This window comes from Episyrphus balteatus, chromosome 3 (assembly GCF_945859705.1).
Source record: "Episyrphus balteatus chromosome 3, idEpiBalt1.1, whole genome shotgun sequence".
In the NCBI taxonomy this organism is placed as follows: domain Eukaryota; kingdom Metazoa; phylum Arthropoda; class Insecta; order Diptera; family Syrphidae; genus Episyrphus; species Episyrphus balteatus.
In genome coordinates this window covers 57,556,118-57,575,236 of record NC_079136.1, presented here as the reverse complement: position 1 = coordinate 57,575,236, position 19,119 = coordinate 57,556,118, and the positions used below count along the sequence as shown (strand labels likewise).

The 19,119-nt window shown below is 29.6% G+C and overlaps 1 protein-coding gene across 1 annotated transcript in view; it reads left to right on the top strand.

Moving 5' to 3' along the window:
- The window catches only part of LOC129915263 (homeotic protein Sex combs reduced), a 78,741-nt gene extending 64,588 nt beyond the window's left edge, over window positions 1–14,153 (top strand). The window contains exon 3 of the mRNA XM_055994748.1: window positions 13,129–14,153. Within this exon, the coding sequence (XP_055850723.1) occupies window positions 13,129–13,436 (308 nt within the window). The 3' untranslated portion in view covers window positions 13,437–14,153. The remainder of the gene's footprint in view (window positions 1–13,128) is intronic.
- The last annotated feature ends 4,966 nt before the right edge of the window (window positions 14,154–19,119 follow it).

Sequence of the window (19,119 nt, the reverse complement as noted above, 5' to 3'; positions counted from 1 at the left end):
ACTACATATAACCCCTTAAAGAAGAATTTTGTCTCGAAAATGTTTCTAATAGTAAATGTACCGACTTGCAAAATACAGCCATATGTTATCAAAGCTCATATTTTGTTTGCTATTTTGCCGAAATATATCGAGTTCGAATATACCTAAATTACAGTCATAAATTTAAATGTTATCACCTCACCTTTACTGCAAAAAATTTTAACAGGTCATGGGGTTGCCTCGATTGCTCGATTCTATTCTTTGGGTATAGGTATCTACATCCGGAGAAAAAGAAAAAGAAGGAAATCCACTAAATTTAAGATGGAAATTTTCTTATATTTATGATTAATAAATAATAAAGTGAATTTCAGCTTGATTTACAACGGAAGTCATCTTGCCAAAAAAAACTGTGCAGAAACCCGCTTGTTTTTAGTTGGTCTTTTTCTCTGTACATTGACATAAAATTAAAAAAAATAAAATGCACGACTGGGTCGCACGAACTTGCTCTTAGAGTTCAAGTTGATTAAATTTTTAAGACTTTTTATATAGAAACTTGGGAAATGTTGGTATATAAAAAACAAAAAAAAATTAGGGTAAATTAGGGCATTATGGCATACCTAAGCACAAACTCAAATAACTTTACTACGGACAACAATTTTTATTTCAATCATTTTTTTTTAATTAAATTTCATAAAAACGTAACATAAATAAATTATTTAAGAATAAAAATTCAAGCTTTTTAACAAAAACTAAATTAAATTAAAAATAGTCCAAAAAAAACCATATTGCCCTATGTACGGGCAATATGGCGAACCCCATTTACTTTGGAGCCCTTTACTTTTTTTACGTATATTCGGCATTTTTGAAATATAATTGTAAATAACTTTCATAAAATTAACCCTTAATTGAGGTTAATTTGAAATTTAAAAAAATGCAGAGACATTATGTAAGTTACTTTTGAAATTAGTTTTGCATAAGGGCGTTATGGCGCAGTCGGCTATAATGTAGCGCCATAATGCCCCTATTGCATCTGCGCCATATTGCAAAATATACACATATTCACAAAACACAAAACCAAACACAATTCTTACTTCATTTAAAATATTACAAGTTATATAAGATAACCAAAACTGTACTCTGCATTCCACTCTTCACAACAATCACGTGCACTGTATAGTTACCGAGATACACACAAACAAAAACAAAAAGCGATATTATATTGGAACAAAGAACCGGTATATTTTTTTTGTTTTCTTTTTTGTTTGATACAAAAATAATAGCACTGACCTGCGATTTTCACAAGGCTAGTGTTCAACGAAAACCAAAGTTTCTGCATTGGTTTTATTTAAATGCGAGTATTGGAAGTATGGTAGTTGAGAGGTGCGCCATAATGCCCGGTGCGCCATAATGCCCGAAGTTACCCTAATTAATTTTTCAAAAAAATAAAACAATATCTGAAATCAAATCGCCCCACAAAACAAGTATGCAGTTTTATTTGATATATAAAGGTGCATTTTTAGAAAAAAATTTTCAAAATCGTTAGAGCCGTTTTTTAAAAAACTAATTTTTTATAAATAATTTTTTGAAAAAAAAGTTTAAAAATAAAATTGGTATGCCATTTTGTAGAAATCACTAATCAACATCTAAAAACAAAATTTCAAAAAAATTCAATGTCCCGTTTTCAAAAAATTGATTTTTCAAAAAAAAATTTCAAAATTTTTTTAAAAATCCAAAAATTATTTTTTTCAAAATTTTATTTTTGGCTTATGTTTAAATTATATAAATGCTTTTGTATTTCGTTGAAATACAATAAGTAGTTTTGCAGAAAATTCGATTTGAAAAAAGCGGTCCTATTTCAGGTACCGTTAATAATGATTTTCAAAAAAAAATTTTTTCTTCGAAAGATAGACCTTGCTAAAAAACTAACACTTGAATTTTTTTAACAAAATCGTTGGAGTCGTTTTTGTGAAATTAAACTTTTCCGAAATTTTTGTATGACAGGTACCGTTATTTTTGGTCCAAAAAAATTAATTCCAAAAACCCCTCTGGAGAGCCTCCAAAAACTGCTACATAGCAAGTTTGGAGTCAATCGGTCCATCCGTTTAGGCTCTAGTTCCTTATACAGACAGACAGACAGACTGACAGACAGACGGACAGACGGACTTCCGGGACCCACTTTTTTGGCATTGTCTATCATCGTAATGTCATGGAAAAATGTTATCTCAACTTTTTTTTTTGTACGAATGCATAACTTGATATATAGTACCTATATCGCAAGTAAAAAGGCTAAGGTATGTACACGTTCAGCCTTGGGCAAAAGTATTGAGCACCCCAATATACCTAATGCTTTTTTAGATATATCTACTTATTGAAAGCGCGGACTTCTATCAGGTTACATTTTTGTTTTTGTTTTTGTTGAAATTAGTCGTTATCCGCTGCTTCTCATCTTTTTTATATTTGCGTTTTTTTTTTCATTTTTATTTTTTTATATGGGTTTCTGGTCATTATTTTTTTTCATAAAAATATAATTTTAATTTTATTTTATATTTGACAAGAAATCTAAAAAAAAAATAAAAATAAAGTTTATTTTAAAATTACGAAAACATCTTTTTAACGAGGTACTATGTCACTTTAAAATTTTGTTTGAAAATTGTTCTCGCCGTTTTTGAAAAAAAAAAAAAAATTGTGTGTGTATAGGTACCTATTGAAATTTTCGAAAATTTTTCAAAAAAAATATTTGGTAGGTATGCCGTTATGAAGAATTTTATTGAAACAAAATTTCAAGTAAATAGGTACTTTTTTTTTGGCTTTGAAAAAAAAAACGATTTTTCAGAAAAAAATTAAATGTGTAGGTGGTATTTTTAAAAAACTCAAAATTAATTTTTTTGAAACCGTTTATGAATTTTTTAAATAAAGTTATAATTTGGGTTTTGAGGTGAGGTGGTGTATCTTAATTCTAAGTACATAAAAATAGAATTCGGTGTTCATTTTGGCTTTTAGCTAGAGTATTTTGCCTAGTTAAAGAAAAATTATAGTTTGTCAAAAAAGCTTGAAGAAAACTGTGTTTTTTGCTCTTTGCTCTTACGTCTCAACTTATTTCTTACCATCTTGCACATCTATCAAAGAAGCTATAACTTTCAAAGGTTAAAGGACTACCACATGACGGTAGTAGGTCAGAAATCAACTGGCTTCATTATTTGTCAAGAATTAAAAAAAAAATATTACTCATACGCCACAGTGAACTTTTTTTTTCAATATTGACACAAAATTTGTTACCGCTGCTGTCTCTGCTTTTTTAAACGTACATACAATCATATCTTTGTTCACGGAAAAAAATCAAAGCAATCATAGAAATTTAAAATTTTATTTAAAATTGACATGAAAAGCCCAAACTTTCGAACAGCAACAAAAAAAAAATCGTCAGAAGAAAAATATATTAAAAAGGAAAAGTATGTATTGTATGTTTTTTACATTATCTATGTACACTGCAAGGTCTTAATTTTACTTAAAATTATAAAAAGCATTGTAAGAATTAGTTTGAAGTGCAAATTCGAAACAAAAAATCATCAACATATCAAGTTTGAATTTTTTTAGATTTGACCTTGCAATTCTCGGGTGACTAAACGTCATATTACTATTTATACATTAATGTTTGATCATTACTGTTAGAAATCTTAGAAATATAAGGAAGTATGTATAACAAATGAATCTCCAATTCATTGACCTCCTTCTTTAGGCTTCTCATCATTTCAAAGTCGATGTCAAAACCAGATGTTGTTTGTATGTATGAGATTGCACTATGTTGACTGCACACGTGTGTTATTAAAAACAAAACACAAAATAAAAGTTAAACAAAATAGCCCACCCAACCTCATCATCAGCAAAAGGCATGCAGCGCCTGTGATGGGACCTCATTGCGAAAGTGTCATGTCGTCGTTTCGTGCACATTGACGATTGTAAATTACTTTATTTAAATATCTGACAAATTGACTGTAGAGGCATTTTTCATAACAACAGGTAACTTGTCACAATCGGATGTTCTGATCATTTGTCAGATGCTTCATATGTCATCTTTATCATGATCACGTTCGCATCAATTCTATACTTATACTATAACCACGGAGCATAGAACGGGTATAATATTTGTACAACAGAGCCTGGGCCGGCCATGGATGGCGGCCCAGCCTCTTGCTTTTGCTGATGTTTTTCTTGATTTTTTTTTATTCTTTGCGAAAGTTTTATATATTTCTATACAAGATTCTATAAAAAAAACAACAACAACTATACTCATCGTCCCCATTCAAATGGATAAAATAAAATTTATAATTTTAATGTAAAATGCAACATTGACACATCTTTGCAAACGAATAACTATTTGTTAGAAACGAAGGAAAATATAATAAAGAAGATGCACGCGGCGGTGGTTTATATCTGTTTATGTATCTTTAAAGCAAGGAAAAAAAAAACAAAACACAAGGAACAACTATTGTTTTTGAATAATTAAAACTGAAGACGCGGAGACTTGCCTCATTTACACTGAGACATTCCATCTGCTTCGCCATAAGCAGAAGCAATACCTACCACACAGTTCTTTTTATTTTCTGTTTTTTTTTTTGTTCTTTCATATGAAAAAATCGTGTTTTATTAAAGATTATCACAACGGATCATTAATATATTTCTGCAGAAAGATTCATTTTTTGTTGGCAATATGGGCAATTTGTGTGTGGTTTTGGTTTGATGTACTGTAAGCCTGGGGATTGGATGAGTAAGCATAAGTGATGGTATTAGAAAAACGATGGACTACTAGCCCTTATAATATTGAAGGAGATTTAAGGACCACGTATGATTTGAATCATCAAACAGTCGCGTGCGGCGATGATTTCTCGAAGTTTTCAACACAAAGCCATCTATTGATAGAAGTTGTTTTATGACTTTTTTAAAACGTTAATGTTGTAGTTTAAACCATATTTGCAGCACTCTATAAAAATCGGGTATTTTCACTAACAAGTTGGAATGTTCTCTTTTTCTCTTAACTTGTTCCGTTCAATACCAAAACTTTTAAGCGAAATATCAGAATAAGCTAAATAAGTATCGGCTTTCAACCAGCTTACGAGATTATCAAGGGTTTTTTAACAATGGTTTCAATATAACCCGTTCACCAAAAACCGTTTGGGCTGGTTTGTTAATCAATTGGGATCGCTTAATGCTGATGAGAGAAAGTCGAAAAAAAATTATTAAATGACTATCTACTCAAGAATTATTTCTGTAATTGGGTTTCGGATTTTAAAGAAGGTATCGACTATGGTCTTTAACTTTCTGTTTCGATTTTACGATTGTGTTTGTTTGATACAATTATTTGTTTTAAGTGAGTGTGAATTATTAAACTAAAAAAAAAAAAAACTGATTTATCTAACGTTTTTCGCTGTGACTATTATAGATCAGATTACACAGAGAAAAATAGACCACATAAAATAGAACAAAAACAATAAGATTTCTCTATGGTTTTCATCCAAGAAGGAAACCTTATTAAAACAATCGGGTTTTCCTTATTGTTTTAAAATCTGCAAAAAAATAAAAAAAACGATGACCAGGCTGGGAATCGAACTGGAGACTTCAAATCATTAGTCGCCCACCTTACCACCTGGACCAACCTGCCATGAAAATATTGATCGCGATTTTTGTTCTAGTGCTAAGTTGCAAAAAAAAAACAACTTTTCAGTCAAATTTTAGTAAGATTTTCTCTATAAAAATAATAAGAAATCTCCTTAAAAAAACCTTATTAATCGTTGATTTTAATAAGATTTATTTATGAAATGTATGGAAGGTAAAACAATATGGCAATCTGTTAGTTTTTAGCGGGTCATATTTTTCTCTGTGTAGATAAATCTTTATTGTAAATTTAAAAAAATAAATACAATTTTATATTAAAGATTATAAAGACTAGCCGCTATCTAAAAAAAATTTGATAGCACAAAGATCAGTAAATTTACAAAAATTTTATTTATTTATTTATTACAAAAATATAAGTGTTGAAAAATTAAATGTAGAAATTAAAAATTAAGTAAAAAGTAAACTTTTAATTTATTTAAAAAGATAATACAACAATGAAATTAACGATTGTATGTACATTAGGGTGTGTCACTTTTGTATGGCCGAAAAAAAGTACCCTAATTTTGCAATGTAATAGTGGTCAAAAGTTTTATTAGGGTCTAAGGTTTAATAATATATGTAAAAAAAAATTATAATATCGTTTGCCTTTGGCTCGCTCAAATCGATCGAAGTTGTTAGGAAAAAAACGATTTTATATGAAAAAATGATTTTTTTTTTTCTTCGCATATTATTTCGCAGCTTCTTTACTAAGTATTCAATTCCAACAAATACAAGCTTAAAAGTTTTTTCTTATAAAGATATATATTTAATTTATTTGTTTTTGTATTTAAACGGAGCAATTAAAAAAAAAAAAAACATATATTTAAAAAATCTCTAAAAATTTAAATTTCTTCGATTTCTTCCTATATTTTGAGCAAGCCAAAGATATTAATTAAAGTGAAAATTGTAAACGCAGGATTTATTTTTGATAAGTAATGCAACTTTTAAAAGCTATTACATTTGAAAATTCCATACTTTAGCATTTTGACACACCCTAATGTACATAGGTATCTAATGAAAAAAGAAAAAAATGGGCAAATTATTCAATCTACGACTTATGGGAAAAATATTAAAAATTTGACTGTTACATATTTTGTCACAATTTTAAAATGAGAAGTAAAAAGTTGTGACTATTTTATTATGATGCTTTTGTAGAAGCTTTTTTCGATACTTGCCATTTAGGCAATTCAAAAATTAATTTAGATTACCAAATCTAAACTTCTAAAATGTCGGGTACCTGAGCAATTTCAGTAACCCGAACCAAAATTCCTGAGCGAATCCCTCGTTCTTTGTAATGACCACAAAATTGTTCTAAGCGAATGAAATTTTCTGAGACCTCAGGAACTTGTATTAATTACTAAATTTGAAAGCTTAAAGAGAACACATTCGGGGTTTTTCAACGTTAAGTATCATGTTTGCACTTTTCTTTGTCTTACAAATATTTTCTGAGCCAAATTTAAATAAATTTGTCTTTAAACGTACCTACAGAAAAAAAAAAAACAATAATTTCAGTATTTTCAACTTCGACTGTGACCCATAAAATTTGTTACAAGCAAAATATCGGTCGATGGTGCCTTTCGCGAAAAAAAAACACAACATTTGTCAATTTTCTCATCATTGTTTGAATGGCAGGTTGGATGACGTGGTTGTATGGTGCTTTGCTATTATCTATTTTGGTGCTCTAGAAAATGATTTTCTTCACGTTTTTTTTTTTTTGTTTTGTTTCTTGTTTTGTTTGGTTATATGAAAAATGAGCAGTTTCTTTTGGCATTTTCATCATTATAACAGTCTCAGACCCAAAGAGTACCCAGTATTCCTTGGTTTTCATTTTAACGACGACAGCAACAACAATAACCAAAAATGTTGTCTCTCTTGTCGACGACAAAAAGACCATCACCATCACCCTCGATTCTCTTCAAAAAAGGAAGATTGCTTCAACTAAATTACATTTCGACACGTCAAAAATATTTCCTCTTTCCTACTTTACAAGTTGTAAAGTTTCTGCACCATGAGCAAGAGCATGGGGTCGACTTCCAGTTCCACAATAATTTCTATTGTTGTGTACTGACGATGATGCCAATGCGGGGCGTAACAGTTAACTATGGTTTGTTAAGTGAACATCACCAGTCAGTGGATTTTTATTATCAAAGTTAAGGATCTTTTGATGGAGGGGTATGGGATGGGAGTGGCTGGTTTTGAAAGAAAAGATTTGAGTTTGTGTCTACAGAAATGAAAAGTTAATTCTTAACTTTTAGCAAATTTTTGTATTGATGGGCGGAAATGTTCTTCGAATATTCTTTTTGGTATAAGTTTTTGGACTTTTTTATTTGAATTTAAGTTAATGGATTGATATTTTGATGGAAAGTCATTTTGGGATAGAAAATCAATACTTTGAGGAAGCAAAAAAAAATGGGTTAAAGGTTTACTAACCTACCAAGGAAGTCAATAGTTAAAATTTAGGTAAAAGTGGTTCTATGAAAATAACTGATCTGAATAAGTTTGTGTGTCAAGAAGAAATTTAAGCTGCTAAGAACAACAGAAAAAATAAAAATAAAATTGAATGAGGTTTCTATCATATATGTAGCATTTCTTCTAAAAATCAAGACATTAATAAAGTTTCTATCATAAGTATTAACGAAGTTATTAATATTAACATGAGTAAAGGCATACCAAAGAAAGCCTTTTCTTAAATCATCGCTAAAGGGTATCAACTTTGCAGATGGAGAATTACTGTAGAACAATTTTTTTCTTAGAATATACACAAGAATCATCCCTCAAAATGTTCTTATCTCATTCCGGGACACCCTGTATTGTTTGAAAATATTAAGAGAGATTGCTCTTTAAAGTTCCGTATCTTTGGTTTGAAAAGTCATATAATCTTCAAAACTATGCCTAATTAATGGAAATTTGATGTTCTACAACTTGTATGATGCTAAAAAATTATGTTACATAGAAAATAAAACGTCAGAACCTCAAAAGTCTTGTTCTCTCTGAAAAACAGTGAATGCACAAGAAAAGATATTTATATTACCTGCAACTTTGGTCGAGTAACTTATTCGGTCAAGCCAATAGTTTAGTAGATATAGACCAATTCGCGTTTTTCAAAATGGCGAATTTCACAGAGGGTTGCGTCCCGAAAACCAGGACTTAAGCTTTTCTAATACGCTTCTTTCAGATTTGCAAAAATCGGCCTTCTTGTATTTCGTTCCACGAAAAAGTCTATCTTTCCTGTAGATACTACCTATTACAAATCCGACTAAAAATAAAAATAGCTTTAGTTCCAGTTTATCATTCCAAGTGAAATAGCATAATGGTAAAGCACTTGCCAAGTGACTTAACAATTGATCCCCAGTGGCTGTCAGTTTTTTTTTTTTTTAGTTAAAATGTTTAAAAATTAGATGATTTTCCTCTTAAATTAAGCGGATTTCTTTTAAATTAGTACATTCAGGAATTTTTGAAAATTTGTCGCAAAAAAACATGCGCAGAAATGCGCTTAATTGAATAGGGGAAGGTGGCCTAAAATGGCCCCCCTGAGGAAAATGTCCTATATCTCGAAAAACAGTAGCATTCAAACTTAAATGCTATATACTTTTCAAAGTTTAATATATTACTCTCACATTTTTTTCATTTGCGAGTTGAAAAAGTTCCAAAAAGTATTTAATTTTTTTAATTTTCAAGACGTCTACAAATTTCACTGATCAAATTTACCCGGGTAAAATGGCACAGTGTCCAAACATACGTGATTTTAAATGCAAAATTGAGTCAAAGGTCTTCTTTTCCATTTTTTTGGAACAAGTGGTGCTTAATCCCCCCAGATCTTTCATCGAGTCATTCAAAACCCAGTTCATGTTGGTTGCTCGTCTCGTTTTTGTAGTTTTTGCAACTTTGAGTGTTTTGGATGCTTTTTTCCAGGTTTTTGACGGAATCAAGGGCTTTCCTCAGTCCAGGACTTCCTCTCTGTACATCGTTCATAAATAGCAACTATTTTCACTTTAAAAAATGAATATGTGAAAAAAAATTTAAAATGACATGTGAAATAGGTATGCCATTTTACCCGAGCACTAAGTAGGCCATTTTGCCCATTTTGAGTTTTTTCAATTTAATTTTTACACCAAAAAATTTTAAATCGTTTTAAACCAACTTATTTCAGTAAATTAATAAGAAATACTTCATGCGTACACACATTAACTTCTTTTTCCAAAATACAATGTTTTTTATACTTTTTTTTTGCAAAAAAAATTTCACAAAATTTTAACGAGTGTACTTTTTGATGTGGATAGAGACAGTTTGACCTGTCAAATTTCAAATAATGACTTGAAGTTCCTGAAATTTTGTATATGTTGGTTTTGCCAGATAAACTAAACAATCGCGTTCATAAAACTTTCTAATTATTTTCGATTCTACGATTTCTAGCAAGGGGGCCATTTTACCTTGGGGTGCCATTTTAGGCCACTTTCCCCTACAAAATCCACTTTTTTTAAGAGGTTTTTTTATATTATGAATGCATTGCAAATTGGCCATTTTTTAAAACTATTCAGTCAAATGCAATTTCAAAATTTACTTAATTTATTAGCTTTCTTAAAACTTCCCATAAAACATCTCTTCATAGATAAAAGGATTAAATAGCTCACACACAACACCGCAAAGTAAGTCTAAAAGGTCACCACTTTCATAACAAAAAAGAAAACGTCAAAAAAGACAAATAAAATACAAAACGACAAAAAAAACCGAAAAACAAAATGTTTACAATATTCCACCAAAATGGAACACCATCCATAAATCTTCATTTCAGGTTGACACAGTCGTGATCTTTAAGTCATTAGGTTATGTGCACATCGCGCGAGCAACGCGTATTTGTGGCATTTATTTGTTTTCTTCTGTTTTTTTTTTTTTTTTTTTTTTTCTAAAATAAATATCAAATATTTGTTTATATTTCTTCTATACTTCCACCGTGCGTCTTAACACCGATACTATAACACCGCCAACACGGACGCATGCCACTTTTATATGGCTGAATGCTGCGCGCCGCTTTTAAAGCCGCCCGCCCGCCATTCGTTTGTGTTATATTCGTTGTAACAACATCACTCAATTTGCATTCGAAAGTTCATAAATATAAATCGCTCTCAACTTGAGAGCTCGCTGGCTGGAATTGCTGCTACTCTCGAGGTGGCTGCAAAAGGTCTGGACCTCTTGTGGTACTTAGTGGCTCTGAAGGAGCAATATCCCCCAAAGATTAATCAAATCGTTCACAAGTGATAAATGATGCTGCACAACTATTTTACACACAACACTCCAGATGATGACGATGACGATGGTGTCGGTGATGGTGACGAGGAGCGGGACACCAAGAAAAGGAGAGAAACTTTTATTTGGTATCACATTCACATGGGCAAAACAGGTGTTTTTTTCAGTGCAGGGAAAAGGCAATATTGTTTGTTTATTTCTTTTTTTCTTTAAGTTCATTGAAATGAAAAACAGGATAAAACATCAAAATAAACTTAATTTTCTCTTGTTTGGGTTTTTTAGTCCAAAAGTGTAACAAATTTTACACCAAAAAAATGATACTTCCTATCGTTTTCATGAACCAGTTTTTGAAAAACCTCCAACACGTCACACATAGAAAAAGAACACAAAAATCCATCAATCAATTCATAAAGGACCTTCGTGACAGTTGTATAGACTCTTTAATCGAAATAAAAAAGAAGGGCAATCGAAATATAGGTATGTTATGTAGGCAACAACCCTCGAAAAAAAAACCATTGGCCCTATGGTGGATATCAATTTGTCGAAAACAATAAAAATGGGCCACAGACGGTTTTTTAGATATCATTCCAAGGGCCAACAAGGCAACAACAACAACAACAAAAAAGTAAAAGGAATATTTAAATTTGAAGAAAATGGAAAATTTTATTTTGACTTAAACAGTGGCTCCATTCTTATTCGTATACACTTGAGTGAATTTTTACTTGACACGGAAGCAGGGTGGTATTATTGGAAAGGTGAATGAATACCATTATGGTACAATTCACAATTATTGTTGTATGGTGAATTAATTTTTTTTTTCTCCGCCTTCGTGAGGAGAAACAATTAATTTTAAAAATAGAGTCAAATTGAATATTATTTTTAAGGACCGATATTATAGAAAATTGGGGTAGCAGAAAGGTAGGAAGGTACGACATTTTGAGGGCACTGTGACATTTAAATCTGTTTTCTTCTGCATTAGGGGACTAAGCAGCGTTTTTTTTCCAATGTGTCTGCGTTAAAATTAGTTATCTTCATAGTTTGTTTACGGACTATCCTTTGTCAAAAAGACAGAAACGTTTAGCTCAAGGCAGGTACTGACATTATTATCCCAGACTTGTAAATGCCCATGTTCAGAATAATAAAAAATGTTACCATTCAAATTTAGTTTAGTCCATAACTTTAGGACCTCTGAGGGCGCAATATTTAATTTAATGTGACGTCATAATATCCTATAACCAGCTAACGTTCAAGACGCTTGCAGAAATGCCTAATTTTTTAAATTATGTTTAGTAGCTTAGAAGTTATGTTGGAACATATACTAGTAAAAAAAGTTAATTTTCATTTAAATTAAAGCTGAGAGTGTACTTATTGTCCGCCTTTTTTTCGAGAAAGGTGTCTTCGAACTTTGCAAAATTAAGATTTTCGAAAAAAAAATTCCAAAGGGTGTATACCTACCACTTGCCTAAAAAAAAGACATTTTCAAAAATTTCACCTAAATCCATCGAGTGATACATCAAAAAAAAGGTCTCTATAAGCTTCATTAATGAAATCCAAGAGAATCTGTGAGAACTGGCTGCTGAGTTATATTTTTTTTTAAGCAAACAAGGTTCTTCACTAACTCATTTCTCCGGTGCGCTAAAATCCATTTGGTGCCTGGGGACCTAGCTGCCCCAATGGTACACGCTCCTGCCAGAATTCCGAAAATCCAGAATACAGCAAACCCAGAATAACGAAAATACAGAATCCCGAAAACTAACAATCTTGAAAACCCAAAATCCACATGTTTTTTTTTTTTAACTGTTAAGAAAAATGTTACCTTCATTATTTCCTTAGGCTCTTGAAAGTGCTGATGATTCAATTTTTCACCAGATAAAAATTTGCACAAATTTTTCATTTCATATAATTTTTCGGGCTTCCAGGATCCTATTCACGATTTTGGGTTTTCAAGATTTTGGGTTTTCAGGAATATATGGGGTTTCGAGATTCTGGACTTCGGGATTATGGGTTTAGGAATTTTTTATTTTTCGGGATTTCTGTTGTCGAGATTTTGACCCCAACCCGACCTTACCACCTGACATCTGCATCAAAAACTTGATTTAATAAGATTATTTCGAACAGTCAATTTCAAATTCCATTTATTAATCAAAGAAAATTCTTCAACTAGGGATCCTGCAGCTTTTCAATTTTACATATATTTTTATCAATATTTTTTTCAATTCGACAAACCTCTTAAACCCAATTTTTATTTCTTTTCAGGTACTGTTAATGCCAATGGTGAAACAAAACGCCAACGAACCTCATACACCCGCTATCAAACGTTAGAATTAGAAAAGGAATTTCACTTCAATCGTTACCTGACCCGCCGGAGACGCATCGAAATCGCCCACGCCCTCTGTCTCACCGAAAGACAAATAAAAATCTGGTTCCAAAATCGACGTATGAAATGGAAAAAAGAACATAAAATGGCATCAATGAATATTGTACCTTATCATATGGGACCGTATGGACATCCATATCATCAATTTGATATTCATCCATCACAATTTGCTCATTTGAGCGCATAGGACGCGTGGCACTTTTCGGGTACTGGTTAGAGGCTCAATCAGTTGTATCAAGAACCATATCAGGGATACCAGAACAATCAGGATGCCAGCGGGGGTGGCGGTGTTAGCAGTGGTCCTGGCACCGGTACCAATTCGCTGTTTAGTAATTCTGAGTGTTCTAAGTATCCCCAAGAGTTCTGATCTCAAATTATGTAAAAATTACATTATTTTTATATAAATTATAGAGGTATTAAAAACGTCTTCGTTCAAATCAAAATTAAAAAAAAAAAATAACAACAATTTTATGCATTAAGAAATTACTAAGCCTTCATGATAACAATGTTCCGTTTTATATGTATGTGGCTTTATGTCTCTCTGGAGACAGTAACTGGCACAGAGTTATAATATGGAATTGAGTAGCGTGAAGGCTTTGTAGTTTTTATCTCTGACATTCAAGATTCAATCCATCAGCTTAATGCAACGTAGAACGCTTAATATCACAACAATTTTTACAACTGATTCGTGCTAACACGAAACTAACAAAACACTCTCACTATGATGTCATCGCATCGTGTGGATGTGCGTTTGCAAATAATCGTGTTGGTTTATGATACTGGTCACAATCTGCGATTTGGTTTCATGGGATTTTTGTCAAAATGGTTTTAAATTTTCCTCTATTTTTTTTTTAAATTATTTTTGTGCTTAGTTTGATTATATTTTATTTTTTGTAATATTTTTTGTCCCAGTAGAATACAAAATTGTTAAATTTTTTACAAGAAAAATTTAAATTTAAGTTTTGTTATTGTTACATTTTATATAATTCTGTTATACTTGTGCTTTTTTAGTTTAGAAAAAAAAAACAAATTCAATTAAAAAAACCATATAGACAATATCCCATTAAAAAAAACATTTTGCAGATTTTTAATAAAATGAAAAATTTAAAAATTGTAAATAGAATTATAATAAAACGAAAAGAAAAATAAATAATAAATTTATTGAGCTATTCAAACCGTCCAGTATAATAAACCGAAATCTCTAAGCAGTATTCGAAAAGCCATTAGGTTTAAGTCTAGATTAATTATAAATTATATATTCGAAATTCGAATTTTAAGTAGGTTTATGTATTTACTTATTCTCTAGTGTTGCACTATTGGTTGAGTTATTTGCTAAATGTGGTGATTTTTTTTTAATTCTTCTTCATGTTTCACAGTTTGAGAATCACAAATGGTGAGAAAATATAAGAAAAATAGTTTGAAAGCAATAATATTTTAATTTGTGTATCCAGTTTGAGAAGCTTAAGTTTATGCTAGAACCATTGGAAATGTGTCTTCTTGGGTAAAAAATGTCGTCGGTAAAATGAGAAAACTACTTTACCTGCGTTTTATGTTTGAATTTTGTCGTTTAAATTTGAATAGTTTTTATAAGTCAAGAATATTTATTATTGAAATAAAATTTGAGCTCTGACATCAAATAACCCAAATACGTTTGACCTCTCAAAATATTCAAGAAACTCATGAGCTTGGATTATGGTTTATCTTTAAGGTTTATTATTTTTGTTATTTTTTTTCTTCGATGGCATGTCCCTTCAAGCAAGAAAACGGAGTTCAGAAAAGACACTTCGACCTCCGACCGAGAAAAACGGGGTTGCACTCACACACTTGCAACTTTTTGTGTATGAACACAAAGTCGAAGGAGAAATCGTGGTGAAAAAAACCAATACATATAAAATCGGCTCCGCATTGATTATAATTTCCATACTAATCTGAGCCGCCTTCGGACCCGTTTCGGAGCGGATTCGGACCTAGGTCGGACTCGTTTGCTTGAAGGGGTTTCTAAGAATCAATCAATTACTCATAATTTAACAATTGACACACTTATGTATGTTAAACATGTTTGTAAAATATTTGTTAAACAATTATGTGAGTGTCAATATTTTAAATATTTTAAAACATTATACAATTATAGCTGTAAACTAGGAACATCACTGAACTTCGGGGTTGCACTCAACCAGGGGCCTGTTTGAAGAAGTGCAATAGGCTGCATCTTAGCTGATGTAGATAACCATTGCATTATTACAAAAATGAATTTGATTTTCATTTCTTTTGTCCCTTAACGGATGTCTCGATAGTACCTAGTTTGAATTCCGGACGGAAGACAATTTAGTGCCCGAACTTCTGCCAAATGTATACCTCGATAGTGCTGATTTACCCTTAACATTTCATCGTTTACGCGATAGATGCACTTTTCTTAAAAATTGACTTCAAACATAAAAAATATATTTGAACACACCTACAATATTAAAAGACACATTTTTAAAAAGCTTAAAGCTTATTCCTTTTTGTAAAATTAAAATTAAGTAAATTGAATGAAGTGCTTTTTAAAAACTAGTCTTCAAATTTAGAATTTTTGAAACAAAATTGTATTGAAAAATTTTAACATGTGTTTAATAAAAAATTGTTCTTTAGAAAATATGGATTTATTTTTCAAATTTTTTTGGCCATATACCAATATTTTTATTTAAATTTATAAAAAAAAAATTAAAAACTTTTGTAATAGAAGTTTTTGACAATAATTTAAATTTTTTTATAAATTCCAACATTTAAATCCTTATAAAGTTATTTTTTCTTCATTCAACAGCCTTTATTGTTAACGTTTAAATAGAGAAAGTTTGAGAAAATCAATTATTTCAATACAAAAATTCAGTTTTTATCAAAAAAAAAAAAATTGAAGTAATTTTTTTTTTGTTTGGCTAAACAATTTGTCAAGATAAATTCATATTTTATTACGAAAAAAGTTAAAAAAATGACATTTAAAATTTTTTAATAAGTACTTTGTTTTTCAAAATTCTGAGCTTTATATTAGGACCATTTTTACTTGCTCAATAGGGTAAGTATTGGTTACGTGTCGAAAAAAAATTCGACTTTTTAATCAAAACTAATATAACGATGATAGAGAAGTCCAAAAAAGTGGGAAGTCCGTCCGAAATTTGTTATACATGTTTTTTTCGTACTTTCCAAGGTTGTTTGTTTTTTTTTGGTTTTTTAATATCTCGCTTAGAACGTATAGCTCCCATAAAAAATTTTCGAGTTATGTAGTTTTCTCAAAAACGGCTCTAATGATTTTGATTAAATTTAACACACGTAATTCTGTACAAAGTTCTAACAAAACTGCGTTTTTCACTAAAAATACGGATAATGGAAATATGGTATTTCCGTTTTTTTTTTTTTAATCACTAATGTCGGCTCTTCCCTTAAATCTTTAATTAGTTATTGCAATTTTTCTAGAAAACGGCTCTAACGATTTTGATTAATTTATGCATACGTTATATTCAAAGCAATGAAACTGCATTTTTAGTTTTTCTCAAAAAAGTCAAATAACAAATAAAAAAAATTTTTGTATTTAACAAAAATTTGGTCTCCATGTCGGCTCTTTCCCCTACATTAACTAAATTTCTTACAAATTTTTATAGAGGCAGGTCTTATAATCTACAAGTAGACTAACATAGAAGTGCTTTGAAGTAAAAATTGAAAACAATGCATGGACCTAATTTAGTAAAACAATGGCATAAATCAAACCTTAAAGTGGTTTGAAGTCAACAGTAAATTCATTATAATTGTTTTACTCAATGAACGAGAATCCCTCAAAGACAAAAGTATTGGTCAATGTGAAAGTTATTTTGCAAAAAATGATTTACTTTATTCAAAAAATCTAAATCTTCCTCACTTCAAAATCATTTTTGGAAACATCAGCCATTTTCTGATTTCGCACTAGGTACGCCTTCAAATCTTCTCATCAAGTTGGTTTTAATTCTTATTTAACCTTTCTCGTTGTATAATCATATTTAAGACAAGTTCGACACAAACTAATTAAACCCAATAAGACACATTTCCAATGAAAACAAAGAATAAACTTATAAAAACTAGGTATTTTCTATGTTTAAATAAACCCTCAATAAATTCAATGAATTAGAAACAAGCCCATACTGTGATTACTTTAAAATAAACTCCTTCTCAAAACTATACTTCTATTATCTTTCTGATAAAACGAAATTTCTTCATATTATAAAATCAATATTTTTACTACCTATAGAAAAATCAATCTTTCTTTCGCGCGGTGCAGCATACTTAAGAAACTTAAAAAAAAAACTGTAATATGTATTTGAACAGAAAAATAAAATAATAAAATTAAACCAAATGTAAATACGTAAAAAAAAGAAATCAATTAAAAAAAATATTAGTTTTAAATAAATAGATTTGAATTTTTGTTTTACCTTAAATATACTCATTAGTTAAATTTCGATCAACAATATAAATATGGTTTGTATTTTTCTTTTTGAAAATAAAACAAAAAATCACATAACTGCACAGTAAAAAAAAAAAACAACAAAACAAACAAAAATGTTAATTAACAAATTCGGATTACACAGGACTTTTGTTGAAAAAAATTCTTACAGAAAAAAAATTAATAAAGAAAAACAACTTTTCAACTTACCATACACTCTCAGAGAATAAAAGTAAGCATTATCTCTATTACACATGTGTTTTGCAATAAATAAAAAAATATTTAATTAGTTTTAAATTGTTTTTATTTTTAATTAATATTATTTTTTATTATCTAGTTTAACTTTATACTTATTAAACATGGTTAACTTTAATTTCGTTAAACGAATTTTCCTAAAGGCAAATTAAAACAAAATATTAATAATAAGGAAAAGAAAAAGAAAAAAAAACAACAAAATGTAAATTAATTTATAAAAACTAAGTAATTAAATAAAAAAAAAAAAAAAAAAAAAACACAAATATTACAACTAAGAATCTTAGGTACTTTTTAGAATTAAGTTAATACTTACCATGATATATATGCAACAAAATAAAATAAATCGAGTATTTATATAAAGTTAAATTAAAAGATTATAAAAACAAAATATTTATAAGGTTAGTGCATTCTTTATAATATTATATAGTAAAAATACATATAAATTATAAAATAAGTTTAGTGAAAAAAAAAATAAAACTAGAAAAAAAAACAAAAAAAAATTAAATTAAATCACATTCATCCATCAAACACACACAAACACTTACTCACTATCTTCTTATAATTGACGACAAGCAAAAAAAAATTAAGAAAATTAATTTTAAAAATTTATTTGTTTTTCATTGTTTGATTTTATGGATTAAAAAAAATTGTGTAACCCAGTTTTGTTATTTATTAAACGTCTCGTGTATAGTATATAGTAAAAAATATAAGAAGAAGTGTGGTAAAATAAAATTAATAAAAAAAAAAAACGAAAATATATTAAATAAAATTGCATTCCATGTAAAAATTTCAAAAACAAAAAAAAAAAATATTTGTAATTCTATACTTGAGTATTATAACGTATGAATAAACAAGGACTAGGATATGAATATTATAAATTATTATTGTGTATGAATGGTAGGTTCAAGATACGTTATTAACATAAACAAATAAAAACAAACATATTTTGATGAAATGTAAAAAAAAATTGTTTTATTATTTATATTCCTTACTTTTTATTCTTTGCAGTTTTGTCTATGTACACTACCTACAGCTGTTTTGTTTGCAATAAAAATACTTGGACTGTTTAAGCCTATTTTGACTTGGAATTTAAATTCAAAAAGCAATTAAAAAGAACTTAAAATAATAAATTTATATACCTACCATTTGAAAAGTCATTCATAGTGAT